At 46.3% G+C, this 23,086-nt stretch overlaps 1 protein-coding gene and 1 long non-coding RNA gene across 3 annotated transcripts in view; one reads left to right on the plus strand and one right to left on the minus strand.

Annotated features, from left to right (window-relative positions):
- Positions 1 to 4,329: 4,329 nt before the first annotated feature.
- LOC140594545 (uncharacterized) lies at positions 4,330 to 6,123 on the minus strand. Of its 2 annotated transcripts, none has more exons than XR_011995405.1 (2): positions 5,998 to 6,123; positions 4,330 to 4,929 (listed from the first exon to the last, which is right to left on the minus strand). It is a non-coding gene; the product is annotated as an uncharacterized lncRNA (long non-coding RNA). The 2 variants fall into 2 exon arrangements; XR_011995404.1 differs by lacking the exon at positions 5,998 to 6,123 and adding an exon at positions 5,468 to 5,991.
- Positions 6,124 to 6,369: 246 nt separating this feature from the next.
- Positions 6,370 to 23,086, plus strand: part of MEGF9 (multiple EGF like domains 9) — a 75,184-nt gene continuing 58,467 nt past the window's right edge. The window contains exon 1 of the mRNA XM_072727510.1: positions 6,370 to 7,150. Within this exon, the coding sequence (XP_072583611.1) occupies positions 6,505 to 7,150 (646 nt within the window). The 5' untranslated portion in view covers positions 6,370 to 6,504. The remainder of the gene's footprint in view (positions 7,151 to 23,086) is intronic.

Genomic DNA, 23,086 nt, shown 5'->3' on the forward strand with positions numbered 1-23,086 from the left:
AACCCTAGTTCTTCCATTTATTGGCTTGGTGACCTTGGGCAAGCCACCTGACTTCTGTAAGTGACGGTGTGCTGACCCATGTGGAGATGGTCACTCCTACTTTGCAGTATAAGGATTAAAAAAGGGCTAATGTACACGGAGTGGCCAGCACCGCCTGCGCTGGTAAGTGTTGGTCGGCAACATACTATCTAATATTATCACCACTGCTGTTGGTCCATCCTCCCTCCAGAGTGACTGCAAGGTTCAAGTGAGATAATGATAGTGAAAGCTTGTGTTCTGCACCTGTCAGCGATCCCCTTTATCACGATTCCAGCAATCTAAGGGCAAGAGTGACTTTCGAAGCTTTGGCCCCATTCGTCCCCCGGTGGCTCACATTCTTTGCTCTACGGCCAACACTGATGACGAGCGAGGGTTTGACTTGGTGCCCACTCTGAATGACGCCCTTCAGTAGGTCTCCGAGAACTGCAGCAAATGCATTTCTGAGCTTATTTTTAGCATCTTCTGGAAGGACTTTTTTTTTTTTTTTTTTTTTTTCTGGAAGGACTTTGAAGCGGGACTTCAACACTTGGCTTCGTTGTTTGGGGAAGGTGCTTTGCACTTAATGTGAGTTTATGACTCAGGACTTTCTCTCACCATCCTGAGACACCGCGGAGGCGGGTCAGGGATGTGGCTGGCCCACCTACGCCCAGAGCCAGGTGAATTCTCTTGTTGGTGGTTCCCCACTGAAGGGCCATGTGTTTGTTGTAAATGGATATTTGGAAAACACAGGGGCACCTGGCTGCCTCAGTCAGTAAAGCAGGCGATTCTGGACCTCGCGGTCGGGACGGAGCCCCACTTTGGACATAGAGATCACTTAAAAATAAAATCTTAAGGGGCGCTTGGGTGGCGCAGTCAGTTCAATGTTTGGCTCTTGACTCTGGCTCAGGTGTTGATCTCAAGGTCATGAGACTGAGCCCCGTATCAGCTCTGCACTGAGCGTGGAGTCTGCTTGGGATCATCCCTCCGTCTGCCCCTCCCCACCTCAAATAAATAAACAAATATAAAGAAAAATAAGATCTTAAAAAGTTTTTGGAAAATGCAAGAAAATATGAGAAGAAACCTTTACCCACAATGCAAACATTCAGAGACAAAGATTATTCCTATATTGGTGTTTTTCCTTTTGGTCTTTTCTACATATGTCCTACATAATTGAGATCATAGTATAAACAGTCCCCCCCCCCCTTTTTTTTTTACATTTTTTTAAAAGTAGACTCCACACCCAGTGTGGAGCCCAATGCAGGGCTTGAACTCCAGACCCTGAGATCAAGATCTGAGCTGAGATGGAGTCAGACGCTTACCGGACTGAGCCACTGCGTCGCCCTATCCTCTATTTTTTAAAAATATTTTATTTATTTATTCATGAGAGACAGAGAGAGAGGGGCAGAGACACAGGCGGAGGGAGAAGCAGGCTCCCTGCAGGGAGCCCGATGCGGGACTCGATCTCAGGACCCCAGGGTCATGCCCTGGGCCAAAGGCAGACACCCAACCGTTGAGCCCCCTCCGGGTGTCCCTCATAGGACTATTTTTAGAGCAGTTTTAGGTTCAGGGAAAAATTGAGAGGAAGAGACAGAGATTTCCCATATACGCTCTGCCTCCGCACAAGCACAGCCTCCCCAGCTTTCGACATCCCCCACCAGACTGGTCCATCTGTTACGAGTGATGAACCTACAGTGACACGTCGTAGTCACCCCAGGTCCGTACCTTACACGGTGGTTCACTCTCAGCGTTATATTTTATGGGTTTGGACAAATGTGTAATGATACGTATCCATCATTATAATATACCGTACTGTCTCCATAGTTTTCCCTTTTTCAGAACATCCCATACCTGGAATCATATAGAATGTGATTTGCTTTGCATTTACTATTCCGTCATATCTTTTCATGGATTGAGAGCTCATTTTTTTCCTAGCACTGAATAATATTTTATTGTCTGGATGCACCCCAGCTTATTTATCCATTCACCTACTGGCGGACATCGTGGCTGCTTCCAAGTTTGGGCAATTATTATTTTTTTTCAGGTTTTATTTATTTGTTTGAGGGAGAGAGAGACAGACGGCACGAGCCCAGGAAGCGGCAGAGGGAGAGGGAGCAGCAGGCAGGGAGCGAGGTGGGGCCGGATCCCAGGACCCCAGGGTCACGGCCTGAGCCGAAGGCAGAGGCTCGACGGCCCAGGTGCCCTCACTTTACACTCTTAAGGCACTTCCTCACCAGCAAGTATTATCAATTTCTAAAAATTCTTGCCTGAAATTCAGGTTAAAAAAAAAGTAACTCATTGTTTCAATTTGCAAATCTTTGATTACTTAAGTTGAATATACAGCATTTCGTGTTTTTTAGACATTTGTACCCCCCCCGTGTGAGTTTTCTGTTAGTGCCCTTTGCTGGGCAGACTTGTTAACAGCGGCCCCAATAATCCTAAAGTTGTCTGCAGATGATGCCAGAGCTTGCATTTGGCCACATCTGACAGGAGGCCAGGCTCCGGCAGGATTAGAAATTGTCCGTGTCAGCATTGCTGTTTCAATGAAACAGAAAGGGGAAAGTTTCCATGTTTTATTGGAATCTGGGAGATGAAGTTATTTTGCTGAGCCGCATCTATTTTTTTTATTATTCTTTCTCTTCTTTTCATACTCTTCAAAGCTGCTCTTTTCTTAAATCCTGCTTGTATAAGGGGGTAAAATGTGGTACGTATGTGTCCTTTTTTTTCAGCATATGTCCACTGACCTCCTACTATGTGCAACACATAGTGGCCTCGAGAATGGATTGTGGAGTCTTGAGGAGAGCCTGGGCTTTGGACTGGCTGGAGCTTGGGCAAATCCCTTCACCTTTCAGAGGTCGGCAGTGTGGGGACGGCCCTACCTTTTGAGAATAAATACGTTATGAATGCAAAACTGCATTCATACAGTGTTTGCCATTTGGTGAGGCTCCATTTAGTTCAACAAACAATTTCTTTTTTTTTTTTTTTTTAAGATTTATTTATTTCTTTGGGGAGGGGGAAGAGGGAGAGAGTCTCAAGCGGAGTCTGTGCTGGGTGCAGAGCCGGACCTAGGGTTCGATCCCATGACCCCAAGACCACAACCTGAGCTGAAACCAAGAGTTGAGTCGCCCAACGCACTGCACCACCCGGGCGCCCCTCCTCAAACAATTCCTGAGCCATCCTGTGTGTGTGACACGGTGCTAAGTACTGGGTACACAAAAGGAATCCGATAGGGCACTTTATAGCGTCCGCATTGCCTACAGGAGAAAGCTCATGCTGCTCCTCTGCTCTGACGAGTCCTCTCTGACCCCTGCCGTTCCGCGGCCCCCTCATTATCAGGTCTAGTGGCCCCATAGGTCATGGGTGGGTTGACAGCTCCCCTGAGAGCCCTGGGTCTTAGCCACAGTTCTGGAGCAGCAGGGAAAGTGCCAGCCAACGTTCTATTACACACAGAGTCAGAGCTATAATTTCCCCCCCTCTTTTCTTCTTAACATTATATCACAATCATTTTCCCTTTACAGCACAGTTGTTAAGGGAGCTACGATAGCTGCCAGCCTCAGCTTGATTTCTGAGGCTCTATCCCTTGCTAAGTATCTTTGGGCTTAACCTGTCTGTGCCCTAGTTTCCTTATCTGTAAAATAAGGATAATAATAGTGCCTTCTTCCTGGGGTTCTTTTTAGGATTAAACAAAACATTTCACGTGTAGCTCTTGGTGTAGCGTCTAGCACACAGTAAGAGCTCAATGGGCTCTTATGACTGTTTACTATATTGTCTTCAGAGCCACCCTCGTAATGACTTTATATGATGAAATTGAACAGACATAATAATACCTTTGATAGTGGGTATGTAAGGTGTTTCTGATTTTTAAATTTTATTTGAGAGAGAGAGAGAGTAGGAGAGAGCCTGAAAGGGGAGGCGGGCAGAGGGAGAGGAAGAAGCAGACTCTGCTGAGCAGGGAGCCCAATGATGACGTGGGGCTTCGTCCCAGGACCCTGGTATCATGATCTGAGCTGAAGGCAGCCGCTTAACCGACTGAGCCACCCAGGTGCCCCTAGTGTTTCTGATTGTTTTCTTTTTTTAATTTTTATTTATTTATGATAGTCACACAGAGAGAGAAAGAGAGACAGAGAGAGAGAGAGAGAGAGAGAGAGGCAGAGACACAGGCAGAGGGAGAAGCAGGCTCCATGCAGGGAGCCTGATGTGGGATTCAATCCCAGGACTCCAGGATCGTGCCCTGGGCCAAAGGCAGGCGCCAAACCGCTGCGCCTCCCAGGGATCCCTGTGTGTTTCTGATTGTTAAACATAAAGTATCATTAATAAGATGTTAATTTTTTCTAAAAGATTTTATTTATTTATTTGAGAGAGAGAGAGAGAGAGAGAGAGAGAGAGGCAGAGGGAGAAGCAGACTCCCTGCCAAGCAGGGAGCCAGACTTGGGACTTGATCCTGGGACTCACTCCAGGATCATGACCTGAGCCAAAGGCAGATGCTTAACCGACTGGGCCCCCCCAGGCATCCTTTACTCCTAAGAGATTAAAAAAAACAAGTTATCTTGTGATTTAGAGGCAGAGCAAACAATTTAAAGAATTAAATGTTGAAAGAATGGTCAGTCATAGACCTAAACTGTCTTTCAAAATAATTCAACTTCCTGGGCCAGTCCCTGTCCGGGCAGAGTGCTGGCCGGGATCACTCTGGTTAAGGACTTGCCGTCTCTTTCTGTGAATCTGCAGGCAAAGAAGCTGCACCAGCTCTTCCCCCTGCTGCCCGGGAGTCTCTGATCTGGCGCATCTTAGGGCCGGCCCAGCGCTTCTGGGCTATCACTGCACAGCTGGCAGGGCGCTGTCAGGCCATGTCACCTGGTGGGGAGGCCGACGCAGAGGTTCTGTTGTGTCCTCCAGCCCACAGGCTCCCGGTTAGCCCTGGGATAAAGGAAAGATCAGCCCGCCCTGGGGGGCGCCTCCTGTCCACCAGGCCGGGAAAACAGCTGCCCCGTTCTCGGCTGAGCCCAGCGAGGCAGAATCTATTGACCCCACTTTATAGATGAGGAAACCGAGACTCAGGAAGGCAAGAGATTCCCTCCGGGGCCTCACGTCCGGCCCAGCCCTGGGCCAGCCCTGCCGGACTCTCAGGGTTCGCGATGGGCTCTTCCCGCCACGGGGACGGAGGGAACAGCCGGGGGGGGGGTCCCCGGGGACGGAGGGAACAGCCGGGGGGGGGGGGGGGGGGGCGGGGACGGAGGGAACAGCCGGGGGGGGGGGGGGCCGGGGACGGAGGGAACAGCCGGGGGGGGGGGGGGGGGCCGGGGACGGAGGGAACAGCCGGTGGGGGGGGGTCCCCGGGGACGGAGGGAACAGCCCGGGAGACAGACGCCCCCGTGGCGGGTTCTGGTGCCGGGGCCGGGCCGATCGCGCCTGCGGGAGGGGGAGGCCGGTGGGCAGCCCCGGTTACCGCCTTTACCTGTTCCTGAGAACCTTCCTTGGTCCTTTCAGGGAGAGGCTGATCCACGGACAAAGGGCGGTGGGCGGGGGGGGGGGGGGGGCAGGGGGTTAACCGCAGGGTCCGGGGGGCTCCCGGGAGTGTGGGTCCGGGGCGGGGTCCGGGCGGCCGGGAAGGGGCGGGGGGGGGGACGGGCCTGTGCACCTGCGCCCCGGAGAACTGCAGGCGGGACGCGCATCTGCACCTGCCCCACCGCGCGCAGCGCCTCGGCCGGGCCCCTCCGGGGATGGCGGGAGCCGACCCCGACGCCCCTCGGCCCCGCCTGCGGCCACCGCGCGCCCTCCGCGCCCTCCCGCCGCCGGACACACGCCCCAGGCCGCGCGCGACGAGCCCCGCCCGGCAGGCGCCCCCCGCGCCCCGGGCAGCCGCTGCGCTCGGGCCGCCGGAGCCCCGGGGCGGGTCCCCCGCGGCAGGTGTCGGCCCGCGGCCTCAGTTTCCCCGCCCCCCCCCGCGCCCCATTGTCGAGCAGGGCGGGGGCGCCCGGAGCCGACCTCGCCCCGGGGCAGCAGCAGCTCGGGCCGCCGCGCGGGGCGCGTCCTTTGTCTGCTCCGCCGCCGCCCGCGCCCCGCGCCCGCTCCCCGCTCCCCGCTCCCCGCTCCCCGGGCAGACAAAGCCGCGGCCGCCCGAGCCGGGGCCGCAGACGCGCCCGCACCGCCCCCCGCCCGCCCGGCCCCGCCCCCCGCCGCCCGCCCGCCCATTGGCCCGCGGGGCCGCCCGGGGGCGGGGCCCGGGCGCGTCACGTGGGCCGGCGCGGGCGCCCATTGGCCGGCGCGGCCGCCCGTCGCGGGGGGCGGGCCGTGCGCGCGGGGCCGGGCGCTGCCTGCGCGCTGGGGCCGCCCGCGGGGCCGGCCGCCTGTCAGAGGGAGGAGGCGATGCGCGCGGCGGCGGCGGCCCGGGTGCGGGTGCGGGCGCGGGCGCGGGTGCGGGCGCGGGGACGGCGGGATGCCCGAGCGGCCGACGCCACGACCGCGTGAACGCACGGCGGAGCCCCGCGCGCCATGAGGAGCCTGCCGGGCCTGCGCGCCGTCGCCCTGCTCTGCTGCGCCGCCGCCGCCGCCGCCGCCGCCGCCTCCGTCTCGGCGGGGACCGGCCCGGGCGGCGCGGGGCGGGCCGCGGGGCAGGTGGACGCGGCGCGGGGCCCGGGGCCGGGGAGCTCGCCCGGCCGCCCCGCCTCCCCGCCGCCCCCGCCCCCGCCCCCCTCGCCGCGCGCCGCCGCGGCCCCCGCGGACCCCGACCCCGACCCCGGCCCAGACCCCGGCCCCGGCCCAGACCCCGGCGCCGCCCCGCCCACGCCCCGGCCGCCGCCCCGCGCCCCGGCCCCGACGCCGGCCCCGACGCCGACCCCGACCCCGGCTGCAGCCCCGGCTCCGGCTCCGGCTCCGACCTCGGCCGCGACCCCGGCCGCGACCCCGACTCCAGCCCCGGCCGCGACCCCGGCTCCGACCCCGACCTCGGCCGCGACCCCGACCCCGACCTCGGCCGCGACCCCGACCGCGACCGCGACCGCGACCGCGACCCCGACCCCGACCGCGACCCCGACCGCGACGGGCCCGCCGCCCGCCGACCTCCCGCCCGCCGCCCCCGGGGCGCCCCCCGCCCCCGCCGCACCTGCCGCACCTGCCGCACCTGCCGCCGCGCCCCCAGGTGAGTCCCCCCCAGCCGCCCCCCCCCCCCCCCGGGCGCCTGCGGAGACGCGGCTCCCCGCCCCCGGCCGCTCCCGGCGGCTGCAAACTCGGCCCGGCCGCTCGGGAAGTTGGAGGCGGCGGCTCCGGCCCAGGGTCCCCCCCCCCCCCCCCCCCCCGCGCACCTGTGCAGGCGCCCCCGCAGGTGGGCCACGGGCTGGGCGTGCGCCGGGAGGGCCGCTCGAGGCCAGGGAAGGGGGGAAGAAAGCCCGCGTGATCCGTGTGCTCGGCGGCCCGCGGACGGGCGTGTACCTGGGCGCACGGGGGACCGGCAGACCCTTCCCGCGCCGCGACGTGCAGGCCCGCGTGGGGCAGACCGAGCGGCGGCGCCCGCCCCACCCGTGAGGGCCCAGCCCGGAGGTCGGGTCGGGGTCGGGGTCGGGGTCGGGGTCGCGGCCCGAGTCTGCCTCCGGGCCCCTCTTCCTGCTGATGGAAGCAAAGCCCCAGACAACTCCTGTCCTCGCCTCCCTTCCGCGGAAGCGGGCCCGGAACCAGCGGGTCGACGCCGCCCGTCAGGCCTCAGGCGGGAGCTCCGGGACTCCTCGGCCCGTCAGGGCGCGCAGATGGGCCCACGCTGCGGCCGGGCTGGACCCGGGCTGGACCCGGCTGGCGGGTCTCTGACCTGACCCCAGACCCGGCCGTGCGCTTGCAGGGTCAGGCTGCACTTTGGACCATCCTTGAATTTGTAGAGACTTTGCCCGCATGATCGTGAGTCTCAACACCGTCCTGAGTCCTGGGTCGGAGCTTGGCGTTGACATCGGTAGGAATGTAGATCATCCGACCATAGAAAGCTAAGTTTGCGTCTCTTGTAGCTGGAAGGAGTATATGAACTGGCCGGATTTTGACTGTGACCTTTTTTGGCTTTGGTGTAGAGAGATTGACATCTTCCTAAGAGACGGAGGCGCAGTGGCTCCGAGTGTGGACTCTGGTTTGAGTCCTGGCTCTGCCCCTTATTAACCGTGTGATCTTGGGCAGGTCACCGAACCCCTCTTCAGCTGCGAGACCAAGACAATGATAGTCCGTACTTCGCAGGATTGCTGCAAGATGAACTAAGTTAATACATTTATGGTGCTTAGAACAGTTCCCCGCGCAGAGCAAGCACCACGTGTGTGTTATTCTAAAGACTACAGTTGTTTTTTTAAAATTTTTATTTATTTATGATAGTCACACACACACAGAGAGAGAGAGAGAGAGAGAGAGAGAGGCAGAGACACAGGCAGAGGGAGAAGCAGGCTCCATGCACTGGGAGCCCGACGTGGGATTCGATCCCGGGTCTCCAGGATCACGCCCTGGGCCAAAGGCAGGCACCAAACCGCTGCGCCACCCAGGGATCCCTAAAGACTACAGTTTTTGTTGTTCTTTGTTTTTTTTGTTTTTTGTTTTCTTTTTGTTTTTGTTTGTTTTTTTTTTTAGAGACTTAATAGTAATGTGATAATTTTGTTGTTGTTGCAGTAAAATATAATAGAAAAAGGATGAATTAGATTTTCTAGTTTGAAGCACACAGTAGCAGTTAGTAGCAAGATCACTTATTTTGAATGATTACTATATGATAAATAAGTCTGCGTACTTGATGGTGTTTTACCTTTATGATTTTTGTATAGTTGTTTTTAAATCACAGACCTTTACTTCCAAACAATACAACCAACCAGAAGTCTACAAAGGAAAAAGTGAAAGTCACTCCTTTACCGCTTCCTAATTCCTGTCAGTCCCTAGAGGTTACTACTGTTAACAGTTTGATCTCTTTTCAGACATTTTTCTGGGCGTATATGAACATACATACACAGAGGGTTTTTAAAAATAGTTATAAAAGCTCAAAATAATTCTACACGTACCATTTTACAGCTTGCTGTATGCGCTTACCTATATATTGTGAACTTTTTGCCCCCCCCATGTCCGTACTTAAGATCTACCTTATTCATCTTGACAGTCACATTTTTCGGTATAAAAATAATGTGATTTTTAAAAGCCAATCCCTTACGTACAGACACTTAGATTGCTTCTGGGATTTGCTTTAAAAAGCCCAGAGAAGAGTGTGTTCTTGTTAAGTCCATCACGGACGTGTTCTCCAGTCCTTCAGCTGAAGTTTTGAAGGACCCAACTGCACGTGGAGTAAAGCTGGATTCGTCGATACGGGCCGTCTGAGCTGTTCAGGCTTTAGTCGGGCTCCGTGGACTAGCGGGTACCTATGTCTGTCGTGGTCCTTGGTGGTGAAAGTTAGAAGGCTCTAGAAGGCTGTCCAGCGTCGGTGGCTCTCCTGTGTCTTCGCTCCGACACAGCTCATACTTGCCGTGTGTGTGAATTCTCGGTGGGCTGCCTGCGTCTGGTCCTCAGCGGCTGACCTGAGCTCTGTGGGCCTGTCGACAGGTGGCTGTAGGTTTAGGGTGTGACACGATCGGGGCTGGCCTTTTGATCTGGGCACGGGGTCCAGTCTGCTTCCAACGGTACACGCGTCTGGCTGATCCTGAGAGACCTCGTTTGCCTTGCAGAGTTGGCTCCCCTGGCATCTGGGAAGATGGGGTTGTGCTGGGTGTTTATTTTAGTGTTCTGTGAGGACTGAATGCCCTTGATGATACATTATGGCCTGGATGGGTCTTCTAGCCGCTCTTTGACTTAAGAAGGATTTCTTTCATAGAGGCCTACCTGAGAGCTCTTTCCTGCCCCTCAATTAGGGCCCTCTTTTGTTTATAAGGACCTGATCTGCAAACTGAAACTAATTGCCCAGCAAACAGGCACTTTCCTCCCACAGGCTTGGCAAAACATTTGGCTGATTGGTTGGCTGGGCAGGCATTTAGGAAGAGTTGAGGGAGGGGCTGTGATGCCAGAAAACGGTAGTTACCAGAAGGGACTAAGGTGATGACAAATGTTTGATTCTTAAAGCTACGGGCCTTTAGGGCTAGACACCACTACCTCCTAGCGTGGCCCCACATTTTAAGAAATACTTCCAAGAGTTAGCTGAAATCTCTCTCTGCTGTTAACACCGACTGGCCGTGGCTGTGCCCTGTGGGGCCATGCACAAGTCCGCTCCCTCTGTGCCAGGACTGTTCTTCAGGACTTTGGGATGTGACCCCGTGCTCTCCGAGTCTGGAGCACCTAGCTTCAGCTCCCTCAGCTGTTCTTTACGTGACATGGTGTTGGATTTCCCCACTGTCCTGGTCACCCCTCTTCTGGGACTTTTTCAGTCTTCCTGCATCTCTCTCAAAGTGTGGAGCTGAACACAATACTGCAGATGTGTCCTGACTAGCTTGCGGTACGGAGGGCAGTTACCTCGTTCCTTCTGGATGCTGCACTGCTGTTGATGTAGTGGGTTCCTAATCACAGTAGCGTTCTTGGCAGCCACATTATGATGTTGACTCATTGAGTCCATTAAGATAACTAGGCCTTTTTTTAAAACAAAACAAAACAAAACAAAACATGTACTAGATGAGTGTTTCTTCATTCCGGACTGGGAAATTCTTGTTATTTTCTAAAGTATGAACGGAGACGTTTGCCAGGCGTGTAGATTTATTGTGTGAGATTCAAGCCGTCCTTTTAGATCCCAAGTCTGTCGGTGTACCCCACCCAGTTTATTCACATTCACCTACAGGGTGTTCCTATAGACAGAGTCTAAGGACAAGTTAGAGCAGGTTATTCTTACCTCATTGGGGAGAGTAAATTTATGGATGATAAAATAGTTTGGAAGGGAAAGAGTAATAGTTTAGTTCTCAAGGGTCTCTTCTAGCTCAAAGTTCTGTGATGATTTGGTTTGCATGATTCAGGACCACATTAATGCCCCCAAAGAGCATTAATCACTTATTTATGATCTAAGTTAAGAGAATAGGCTTTGTTTAAGCAAGCCTTAGGATTTAGAGCTGGAAAATTCTGACTGATAGGACATGTACGTAAAATATCATGAATGGATTTTGTTTGAAAGGAACAAACTGGGTGTACAGGGCCCTCCTAACTGTACTGAGTACAGTTTTCTTCATCCTACAGTTCTCTGCTCTAGGTACAGAGTGTTATTTGCTTGTGGTTCTTTAAGAAGATGCCGTTCATTTTAGGCACATAGAAATTGTTCAGGCTCCAAAGGTAATGTAGGTCCACGATCTTTTATCCAAAACCTGTGGGCTGGATGTGTTTCAGAATTTAGATCTTTTTTTTTTTTTTTTTTCCTGGATTTTAGGAAGTTAATAAATATTGTGTGAGCTTAATTAAGTGAAGTCTGGGGCAGCATCCTATGATCTAATACATGAAGATATTTGTAGCAGAAATGCCTGTATATTTACAGTGGGTGGGATAACTAAAGACTCTAAATAGCCCTGCATTTGTTTGGGTCAGGTTTTGCTGCCAGAGTTGAAAAAAATTGGATTTTCTGGTAGTTGGCATCAGGTCGGAGGGCTTATGGACCACTGTAACAGTAATTGCAAACACGTACGTCCTTTTGGTCCAGGCAGTGTTCTGAGTGCCTTACTTACATCAATTTATTTAATCCTTACAACAGTTAGGTACAGTTGAGTCAGATACTATTATTATCCTCGTCTTGTAGATAAGGAAACGGGGGCTCACAGAAGCCCAGTTACAGCAGATCGTAGAGTCAAACTTAGTCACACTGGCTCCAGAATCTGTATTATTGGCATTTAAGGATATAGTTACAAAGAAGAGAAGAGAAGGAAACTATTTTGCTAAGAATTATTGGTTCTTGGATACTAATCTGAGAAAATTCCTACTGTTCTACTAGCATTTACTCCCTTCACTCCATTGTATCTATTCATTCACCTCTTTGGATTTCGTTTTACAGTGTTTTACAACTGTGGTTTTAAATTGTAGTTCTAGTTCTTCCTTTGATTAGATTTTAATATGGTCTGTGATAGAGATGTTTGTCTGTAGTCTTTTTAGGACCAGGCCCAGGGACTTCTCAAATTTACTGTATCTTATTCTTGGCCTAAGTGCCTAGATTTCTGTAGAAATTCCTTGGTCTGATTTGTTTTTGGAACAGCATAGTTAAGCACCATAATGTTAGTTTCAAATCTTCTGAATTATGACCCCAGGAAGCCTTCTGGCTAATTGAAAATTTACACATTGAAATAATCTGACTAGGTCTTTTTATCTTGTGTTTTTTTTTTTTTTTTTTTTCAAACCCATAAAATTAAAGTGTGCATTACATTTCATCTCAGCGTTTCAAAACATGTATATATTAACTTCCAGACGTCCTGGCACCCTTATAAAAAGAATGGAGGAAGAGTATCACAGTACTGTTTTTACCAATGGGTAAATTATGGGTAGAGAGATTACTGCTCTAGGGCACTTAATAGATCAGAAGAGAATAGAAATATAAGACTCGTTTAGCTGAAAGACAGTGTTAGATGATATTTTTAGTTATAAATAGCTTTAATTCATGCTTTTTGCCTTGATCTTGATTTGTTGTTTATTTACTGTAGATGTGGTATAAAAATCTTTATTTCTAACGTTGAGATTATGTTACAGGCACGTTTTCTGTGGTCGCTTAGTCTCTTTTAAAGTATACATTTTGGTTTATCTGTTTTTCACTGGAAACAACACCCAGACTACATTAGTAACTTTGAAGGGATATTTTTTAAAATTGTGATGAAAAAGATAATGTTTGGACACATACGTGTTTGGAACACAGCAAAAGATGATCTGAAAAATTATCCTTGTAGATGTCGCTTCTAAGTACATGTGATAAATTTGTGTCAACATAATCCTTGTGGTAATGCTACTGTTTCACAGATAAGTATTACTGTCACAAGAAATCTCTCCCCATTATTTTTACTTCATTAAGGGGAAAAAAAAAACTCTCCTCTGTTTTCCTTGCTCATTTTTTCACTTTGAATTCCTCTATATGTCCCTCTCATTGTCTTTTATTCTTAGCCCCATCCATTCTTTCATGTTCTTTAAGGAATCAAATTATCCTCTCTATTTAACAGTTTACCACTTTGTCCTCCTTCAGTGCCTCCTCAAAGCCCAATTCTTCCAAGAAGTCTTTCTGGAGGAACAAAAGATGTCCTTGAAGATGTCCTGGTAACAGGGTGCACAGGGTTGAACACTTTGCACTCTGAACAAAACCTGTCTGTCTTTCTCTGTGACTTTGACTTTTTTCCTATGCATTTGTTTTTTAGTCTATTTAATTTAGATCATTAAGCCTATTTGAGAAGAAAGTGTCATAATTTATATAGTATTCAGGACATGATACTAACTCTCTCTTTATGAAAATAATAAGAGAAAAGTTTTTCTTTTTGCTCTGGGCTGTTTTTTTTTTTTTATTGCCTACATTTTGTTTTTCTTTCTTCAACTGAGGAACACTACAGAAAAAACCGTCATCACAGAAGTTATCTGCTTCAAAAAAAAAAAAAAATTAAGTACTTTGAATAAGTAGCAAATTTATTTTTCTACTTATAAATAAAATGTTTTTACTGGGTAGGTGGATTTGGGCTGCATACCAATATGGAAGGTTTAATTTGGTTGGGAAATAAATGTTTGATCATTTGAATGACAGAATTTCCTTTGTAGAAATCTAATTAAGGTTAGTGAACAGACTGATTCCAATAATTAACAAGTGTGCAGTACTTTACAGTTTACAAGGTGTTCTTGGAGTCTCCAAGACTTTGACATCCATATTTAGTTGAGTTCTGGGTAGTACATGAGTGAATAAAGGCTTAGCTTCTTTTCCTCTGTTAGTACTTTAATTGGTGAATATTGACCAATCTTTACAGGTATTTGGTGGGTTCACATTTGATATTTTGTATTTCAAACTGTTGTCTTTTAGGTTTATATTGTTAAATATAAATCTTTGATTTTGCCGCCCATAATTAAGGGATGGAAAGACGGTATTTGAGGATGAAGATTTCTTTATATTATCTTTGCCAGGCACTCTGTGGGTAAAGAGCCTACTAGTCCTTGAAAGTAAGTGTGATGGAGATGACCAGGTGGACTATAGCACTTGATTGGGCGGGCTCATGTAAATTTCCTTTTTTTTCCCCAGATTGATACATTATTTACTTATTTTCTGGTGTAGAAGTCTGTTTGGAATTATCTTAATATACAATTTCAGGTGTATTGCCTCAAATCAGTACGTTAGTTGCAAAGAGATTTGACACTCTCACTTCTCATTTCCAACCTAATATTTTTTTTGGGTATTGTTTTTTTATTGGAGTTCGATTTGACAACATACAGTGCTCATCCCGTCAAGTGCCCCCTTCCGTGCCCGTCACCCCATCCCCCTGCCTGCCTCCCCTTCCGCAACCCTGTGTTTGTTTCCCAGAGTTAGGAGTCTCTCATGTTCTGTCATCCTCACTAATTTTTCCCACTCAGTTCCTCTCCTTTCACTATTTCTTATATTCCCCATATGAGTGAGACCATATGTTTGTCTTCCGATTGACTTACTTCACTCAGCATCATACCCTCCAGTCCCATCCACGTTGAAGCAAATCCAACCTAACATTTGACACTTTGGCCGGAATAGTAACTGCTGTTAACTGAGCACATACTATTTATTATATGTCTGCTTACCTATTAGGATTCTTTTCCCCCATACGTCATGTCACTTCACTCTTCAACAATGCAGTTGATATTATTATCCGTGCTTTATGGATGGCAAATATAGAGACTCAGAAAGGAAAAGTAGCTTCTTTAGGCACATCAGGCTTATAAAGTCCATGAGGGCAGGGACTTCTATTCATTTTCTTTACAGTTGTGTCCCTAGTGTCCAGCCCAAAACAGATTCTCAATAAATATTTAATGATTGAATGGGTGAGGAAGAGGGCATGCTTGTTGCTGCACTCTACTTGCAGTATATTCTTGGGGAAAATAACGTAACCTCATGGCCTTTCCCCTTATTTTAGAAGTGAACTCTTCTTTCACTGTTTACTTACAGGACTAGTATGAACCTTACTTAGAGCAAGTATAGAGACTGAGGAGGCCAAGTGGGTCTACTTCTGGGCCCTTCTCCCAACCCTCACCTCTCACCCCTACCCCTACATCATTGCCCTCCCAACCCTCACCTCGCACCCCTACATCATCGCCCACACTTGAATCAGCTCCACTCTCTCTTTTTAAAAACATTTTATTTGAGAGAGCGAGAGAGCAGGAGCAGAGGGGTAAAAGAGTTGGAGAGGCAGAGTCCCTGCTGAATCCTGATGTGGGGCTCCATCCCAGGACCGTGGGATCATGGCCTGAGCCAGAGGCAGACACTTAACTGACTGAGCCCCCCAGGTGCCCCAGAATCAGCTCCACTCTCATTTGGTTTAGATACTGGCTTTGTTCTTTCAGTAAAGATTTTTGAAATGGGAATTTTTCTACTCTAAACTCCTGTGATAAAGAAATTAGGGTAATCTCTAAACTATTATGCAGCCTAAATATAATATGTTATTATATTTTGTAGCAATATACATAGGAAAAGAGAAATATACCAAAATGTGAAGTGGCTAAAGCTAACTAATGGGATTATGGGTCATTTAAGTTACCCCTCTGTGTTTTTGTGAATTTTCCAATTTTCACTTCACAGTAATAAAATAAATGAATGAAATGGAAAAAATGGATAAAAAGTTGTGATAAGCTTGGTAAACTTTTATTTATGTGAGATCAAGTCATGTGATACCAGCAGAGATAGTTTAATTTTTAATTCTTGACATTGACTCAGCAATTGTGATCTGCATCCGAGATATTTGCTTAGTCTCATTGAGTTGTGGTTCTGAAGAAAATAGATTACTGAAGACAATACTCAAGAAAGGAAACTATTCTTGAGGCCTGATAAGTCTTAAACATAGAGTAGGATCGACATATCTAATATCTCTAGGGCAGGTTTAGCTGAGATCTTAGCAGAGGCTGAAAATGGAGCTGGTTCTTTATCCACGTCATTCTGTTTGGGGATGTAAAACATGCACTTAAAATTAATTAAAGAAGTTTAGTGAAATATATCTTGCTTAAAGTGCGCAAAGTCAGAATTCATAGCATTGTTCACAGCTTTTACCAATAGAAGAACTTTGATTATTTCTTCCTTTAAAGATACAGAGCCCCCAAAAGTTCGGTTTCATTCTGCCCATATGTTTTGCAATTAGATGAGATGAAATTGCTTTTATACTGGTAATATAACAGCTGTTCTATATGATATGCTTGCCAGGGAGACAGTTCAGCTCTGAAAGAAGGGGAAATTCATTCGGCTGGAAAAAGCAATGTATTTCTGTGTGGTCATAGGGAAAATGATAAGGAGTAGGAATATTTTCAACCTGACTATATTAAATATTAAATGATCCTACTTAGTAAATTGTAGACTCTGTAGATAACTCATTTTTGTAACTTTGATTTCAGTCTTAGATGCATCCTAGAAACTGGCATATTACCAGGCATCTTACTATATTTTTATTATTTGTTTAAAAAAATCTAGTGCTTTTACTTGATGTATGTGAGCAAAAAGAAGAGATTATGAGTAGCATTGTTAATTATAGGGAGAACATAATATTTTCTAATTCCTTTTAATTTTGGAAATGATTTTTAAAGGTGTAATCCTTAAAAAATATTTCAGGGAGGGATGCCTGAGGGGTTCAGTGACTGTTCAGCAGACCCGTGAGCGTCTGCCTTCCACTCAGGGCGTGATCCTGGGGTCCAGGATCGAGTCCCGCATGTCGGGCTCCCCGCGTGGAGCCTGCTTCTCCCTCTGCCTGTGTCTCTGCCTCTCTTGCTCGCTCTCTGTGTGTCTCTCATGAATAGATAAATAAAAAAATATTTAAAAAAAAATGTTCTGGGGAAAGTTTACATGTTGTCATCTCTGAAGGAAATTGAATAAACTGTTGCTTTTGGGTCCTCTTCAGTCTCATCTATCATTTTTAGGATGTTATGTTCAGTTTGGGAAGTGTTAATGAAAAAAATAAGGAAAAAAGTATTTCAACAAACTCATCCTGTTTTATTTGTGGATTGAAGTTTGATTAGAGGAAGGCATTGGATTTTTTCTGCTGTAGGTTTCTCATTTGATTTTATAGTCATTGTAATCCGTCAGTATGTTTTTACTTATTCATTGTGTATGAAATGCATTAGCAATATAGCCCCACCATCCATTGATGTGTGGGTTAATGAGTAGTTATAAAGTGTACCAAAAACACAAAGCAATCTAGCTGTTGGGTGTTATTATGTTGGATTGTTGGTGTATTGCATGCAAACCTATCCTGTTCAACTGGTTTTAGTTTCTAAGTTAGTTTGTTGCTTCAACTTGTCCACAGAAGCAGAGCTGAATGGTTTAGCTAATCAGTAGAAGAGCAGTCGGAACTAAATTCCAGTCTGCCTTTCTATTCACTCTGTAGGCCCCTGAACATATATTTTTTAAATGGCTCTGGGACTTAGTTTCTTTGACTAGAAGATGAAGCCTGTTCCTTACGCTCAGTCTTCCAAGATTTTCTGAGAAGTCTCACGTGCAGATTTCTGTGGGCTTTTCTCAAATGCAGTGGCTTTATAGAATTAGAACTGTTTTCTGGTATTCTTTCCTGATAGCTTTTGACTAAACGCAACAAAGAAGCAGATGCATTTATAATGTGGCTTCTTTATGCAAAGTATAATTTTATACTGTTTTGTAATTATATATTTGTATAATTTATAGACAGTAATGGTATTTTTTTAAAGTTTGGGATGCTTCAGTATTATTTTTCTTCATATACTACCTTGAGAAAATAAAATAATCTTTATCTCATATTAAACTTATAAGTAAGTTGCTCTTTTGTACATGTTTAATATTACTTTTGGCTGAGCTGTATAGAAGGGATTCCCTTAACCTTTTTTTTACGATTATAAAAATAATGTGTTCATTTTAGAACATGCAAAGAAGTGTAAAGACAAAAAATGAACTCAGATAACTATAAAGTTAACATTTTAGTGGAAACTAGAGAATTTTTTTACATCTATATTTACTTTATTCCTTTCTGTCATTGAGATAATTCTATATGGATGTATTATTGCTCTGATACTGCTCTTAAACATTGTGTGTGTGTGTGTGTGTGTGTGTGTGTGTATACATACATATATATATATATTTATATGACGATTTTATTTATTTGTTTATTTGAGAGAGAGGTGTGAAAGAGAGCATGAGCAGTGGGGAGGGGGAGAAGCAGGCATCCCGCTGAGCAGGGAGCCAGCTGTGAGGCTGGATCCCAGGGCCCAGAGATCATGACCTGAGCTGAGGGCAGACACTTAGCTGACTGAGCCACACAGGCACCCCTTAAACAATATATTTCAAGTATTTTTAACGTTTTAAAATAGGAAATCTTTCAAATTGAAGTTGAAAGTAGTAGTATTAGTGATATTACTGTAATTTGAATGATCAAAATCTGGATGCTAAGTAACTGTATTAGATGCTTCCTGATAATTACAGAAAAAAATAACTAAATGATAAAGTTTTTTTAAATCATTGATTGAGTTTAATATTTAATTACTACATACATTGCTCTGTTTCTCACAAACAAAATCACTTTTTTTTTTTTTTATAAAAAACAGACACGTGAGTTGGATTTAGCACTCTTCTGAAGTCAAGTATATGACAGATCAAAATGGGAAATAATTCACCACATTTAAATTATTTGTTATATCACCAAAAAGAATGTGAATCCATTTTGAATGGAGATCTCAGATTCCATATAATGCTTTACTTGAGGCTTGGTACTCCTTGTCAGAACCAAACTAGCGACCGTTTCTCATGTGTCTGTTCTAGCACAAGCATGATTTTTCTTGGGTTCAAGTGGTCCTCAAAAGCCCAAAGCAGTCTGGAACCAAGCCAGGCATTTGATATTTTCAATTCTATGTTGAGGAAAGTCAAAGTGCCCATCTGCCTGGCTCAGATATTGCCAAAAAAGGCCTGGATTCTGTGCTAAAGAACATGCCAAAAAATTGACTCTGGCCTCCAGGAAACTGATATCTACCTCACATAATAATCTCTGTTCTCTGAGTTTTGTGAAGAAAAGGCTATAACTTTTAAATCAAAGAGGTAATGAACTATAGTGTTATTGAGAGAGGATTAAATTAATGCACATAAAAAAACTTGATTTAGTTGTGCTTAATAATCAGCACGTAGTAAACCTTCAGAGTTGGCTATCGTTATTATTAATACTGCTTTATTACATTCACCATGTTTAAAAAACAGCAGAGCGAACTCTGTCAATTCTAGATTAATACAGGTCAGCTTCCCTGCCGTGATCTGGGGACTGGCAACACATTGGTAATCAGAAGACTTGCACGTTGTCCCAGATCAACCTTTTCTAACAGGTGATTCTAAGGTACAGGTAGGACCAATATGCTTGATGCAAAAGGCTACCTCCTGTCCTGTCAAGAGTGGCCGAGGCCAAGCCAGAATTACCCTGTGCCGTATTGCCAGATACACAGTAATGGTACTGCTCGGAACTGAGCTGAATGGAAGCTATTTTCAAAAAGCAAATGCAAAGATGGTGACTCTGGGGATTCCCTGAAGCAGCCATTGTCCGGTTCTAGCAGGTATGTAATCTCTGGGTCTTTTGTAGGTATTGAGCTCAGCCACAAATGACCCAGTAAAGTGAAAATAAGACTGGGGCCTATAGAAAGACACGACCACTCAATTTTACATTGGTTGCACATTGACATTTTTGAAAGCATGCCAAACATAACATGCACACACACAGCCCAAGTCACATAATCTCCCTGGGCTTCTATATCGTCATCTGTAACATGAGTATAACAGTGCCAGCCTAATAGGGAGCTTGAGTGTTGACCTAGAATTCAAACCCAGCTCTGTCTGACTTAAAAGTCTGTGTTCTTTTTTTTCTTTTAACTAAACTATGCTGCACTGTCAAAGCAGGTAGCAGTAGCAGAAATGAAATAAAGCATTCAGTGGATACAGAACACTTTTTAGGTTCTGTTTTTGTCACCTTCCCTAGCATCCCCCAGGAAGCCCTTATATTGTCCTTTTCAGCACTCATTCTGAATTGCACAGTGACTCTGGTTTGATTTCAGTAGCTACTGGGAAAATCAAAATTAGATCAAAGAGTGTTTCTCAGAGGTAGATATGGATGGTGGGGTAAGGGTGGGGAGAGGAAATAACCATGGAAATTGGATGAGACTAAACAGGTAGACACCCATGATAAATGTAAAGCAGAACTAACTGTAAGACTGTCAGATCAGCACCAGAAGGCTTAGTGCTGACAGAGAGGCAATGCAGTGCTTATTAGCATTTGGCAAGAAATACCACACACTGCAAAATGGTAGTATTGATGGTTCTTGACTTGACAATAAAGTCTTTCATCTTTAACTTAATATGGACTCTAGGTCAAGATGCTGGTGCAAAACAATATGTTGTAAAAAGTACGAGGTAATATTTGATTATGTAAGAGTCAGAAGAATCTCAGAATTGCGAATGTGGTTCATAGTTCACCAATCACCCGAGGGTGCATTCCCCTTCCCCACGTTATAGACTTCCCTCCTTACGCAAAGGAGGATCTGAGAGACACATCAGACAAAGGAGAAGCTGTTATTTCAAGTATAGACCCAGCCCCTTCTGATCCAGTTGCAAGACATATTGACAAATGAGATATATATGCAGACTTTTGGGAAGTTTGTATTTTTTTTTAAAAGATTTTATTTATTCATGAGAGACAGAGAGAGGCAGAGACACAGGGAGAGGGAGAAGGAGGCTTCACGCAGGGAGTCCAATGCGGGACTCGATCTAGGGACCCCGGGATCACCACCTGAGTCGGAGGCAGACGCTCCAGCACTAAGCCACCCAGGTGCCCCGACAGTTTGTATTTATTAGAAAGAAATTGCTTCAGTTTGTATGGCAAGACTCAGTAATGGCAGTGTATCTTACTACATCCTGCGGTGTGCAAGTACAGAGGTCAGGCTGAACTACAGAGCTAGCTGTGGAAGAAATATATCCAGTGCAAAACCCGGTTATATCATTCTTCTAGTTAGTTTAATACATTTATACTTCAATATAATTCTCCTATTTAATCACCATAAGTGATCCCAGCCCATAGCTCAAGTTTCTTAATATGACTTGTAACTTCTCCATAATCTTTGTCCTCATTTCCTACCACCCTTCTCCTTATACTTTAAATGCCAACAGAATCAAGTTGCTTATATTTCCTCCCAAATACCATGCTTATCATCATCATTATTAATAAAGCAATCATCTGTGGAGGTCTTGTTCTGTGTCATATATTAGGAGCTTTAAATGAGTTATCATGGCCTTGTTTCTCAAAAGAACCTAATAAGAAATATGCACTATTATCCCCACTTTACTAAGTAGGAATCAAGGCTTTGAGAGTTTAAACACACTGAGCAAAGCCTCATAGCTAGTAAAATATAGAACCTTGATTCAGATTCTGATCTGTCTAGCCTCAGAGCCTCCTTTCTGAATCAGTAAGCTAACTACCTGGCCTCTTGTTATTTTACTTATACTGTTCCCTCTGCCTGGAATCTCCTTCAGTTTTAATAAAGGCCTTAATTGTAAGGAACACAAGCCAATGCTTGCTGATTTAAACAGAAGTGGAATTTATTAAAAGGATATGGAAGGTTTCACAGAACCTCCAGGGGAACCAAATTCAGGATATGGAACTAAAGATAATGCTCAATCGTGCCCCAGAGAGGTCCACTGAAGATGCCACTGACCCCGTCACTGAGTTAGATGCTGGAGTTTACAGCGTTGACACTGACATGAGGTCTGTAACCATCTCATCTGCTACTAGAGAAAGGGCCTCATGCTCATTCCTTTGAATCTTTAGTTGCTAATTCCAAGTGGAGGGTGGGTATGATTGTTGGAGCTTCAAACACTTGCTCCAGCCCTTATGTAGGTGGGGGTGGGGGGCAGGGAAAACAATAATCTGGCATTATGAACCTTTGTGGTAGGATAGCCAGGCTTCTTTCCCCAGATGGGAACAGATTCTAAAATAGTGGGGAAATTATACAGTGATACTAGGCTGCCAAGAACAGTGACAGATGTCACCTGAGAAATTTATTTGTACTTGAAAAACATCATCCAGGCAGCCTGCTATGCTGTTGTACCTTATACATTTAGTGTTACTATATATATCATAGCTTTTGATTGCTTGCTCTTTAAGCATTCTTGTTTTAAGTATTACTTGTTTATGTAAACGACTCTATTGCTTGTCCTCAGGTAGCTTTTAGGCTGTCTTGTTGATGTCTGTACTCTCTAGCATCTACTTAGCATAGTGTTCAGCACACAGTAAATAATAAATATCTGAACTCAAGTGTAATCCTCCTGCCCACTACCACCAGAATGTAGTAGGTTCCACAAGGGCAGAGATTTTCGTCTTTGACTCTCTCTCTCTCTCTCTCTCTCTTTTTTAACCACTGTGTCCCTAGAATCTAGGCTAAGTCCTAGTATGTGGTAGGTCCTCAGTAAATATTTATGCAATAACTTAACAATCCTAAATAGTAAATTATTTATTTCTGGGAATGACACTGTCAGAAAGGCCTTTGAATGTCGATGGCAGAGTCAAAGCACTCTGGCATAGTTTCCAACTGGACCACTTACATTGTGAGGCCAGAAATGGCCTTGTTCGTCTCTGGTTACCTCTACCTCCCATTTACAAGCATAACCTGAAGAAGGCAATTTGGAATTCTTTCCCAGACCTACCACAGTAGTCACTAGCCACAAAAAAGGCCTAAAGTATCATACCTGCTTGACATGAAACCTTTTTTTTTGGTCCCCTTTTGTATAACCAGTTATATCCTGAGATTGCATCTATTCTAGGGAAAAAAAGGGTTATTGGGCAAACAGTCTTGTATCTTGTATTATAAAGTATAATAACCTAGGGTAGTTAGTATTTCACTTTGAAAAAATGAGGAAATGAAGTCCTGTAATTGTGGAATTATTTGTACAAGGGCAGGTGGAAAAGCAGAAAGGTACTGCAGACCAGTGTTCTGTGGCTTTTAG

The sequence above is a fragment of the Vulpes vulpes genome, chromosome 12 (assembly GCF_048418805.1).
Source record: "Vulpes vulpes isolate BD-2025 chromosome 12, VulVul3, whole genome shotgun sequence".
Lineage (NCBI taxonomy): Eukaryota > Metazoa > Chordata > Mammalia > Carnivora > Canidae > Vulpes > Vulpes vulpes.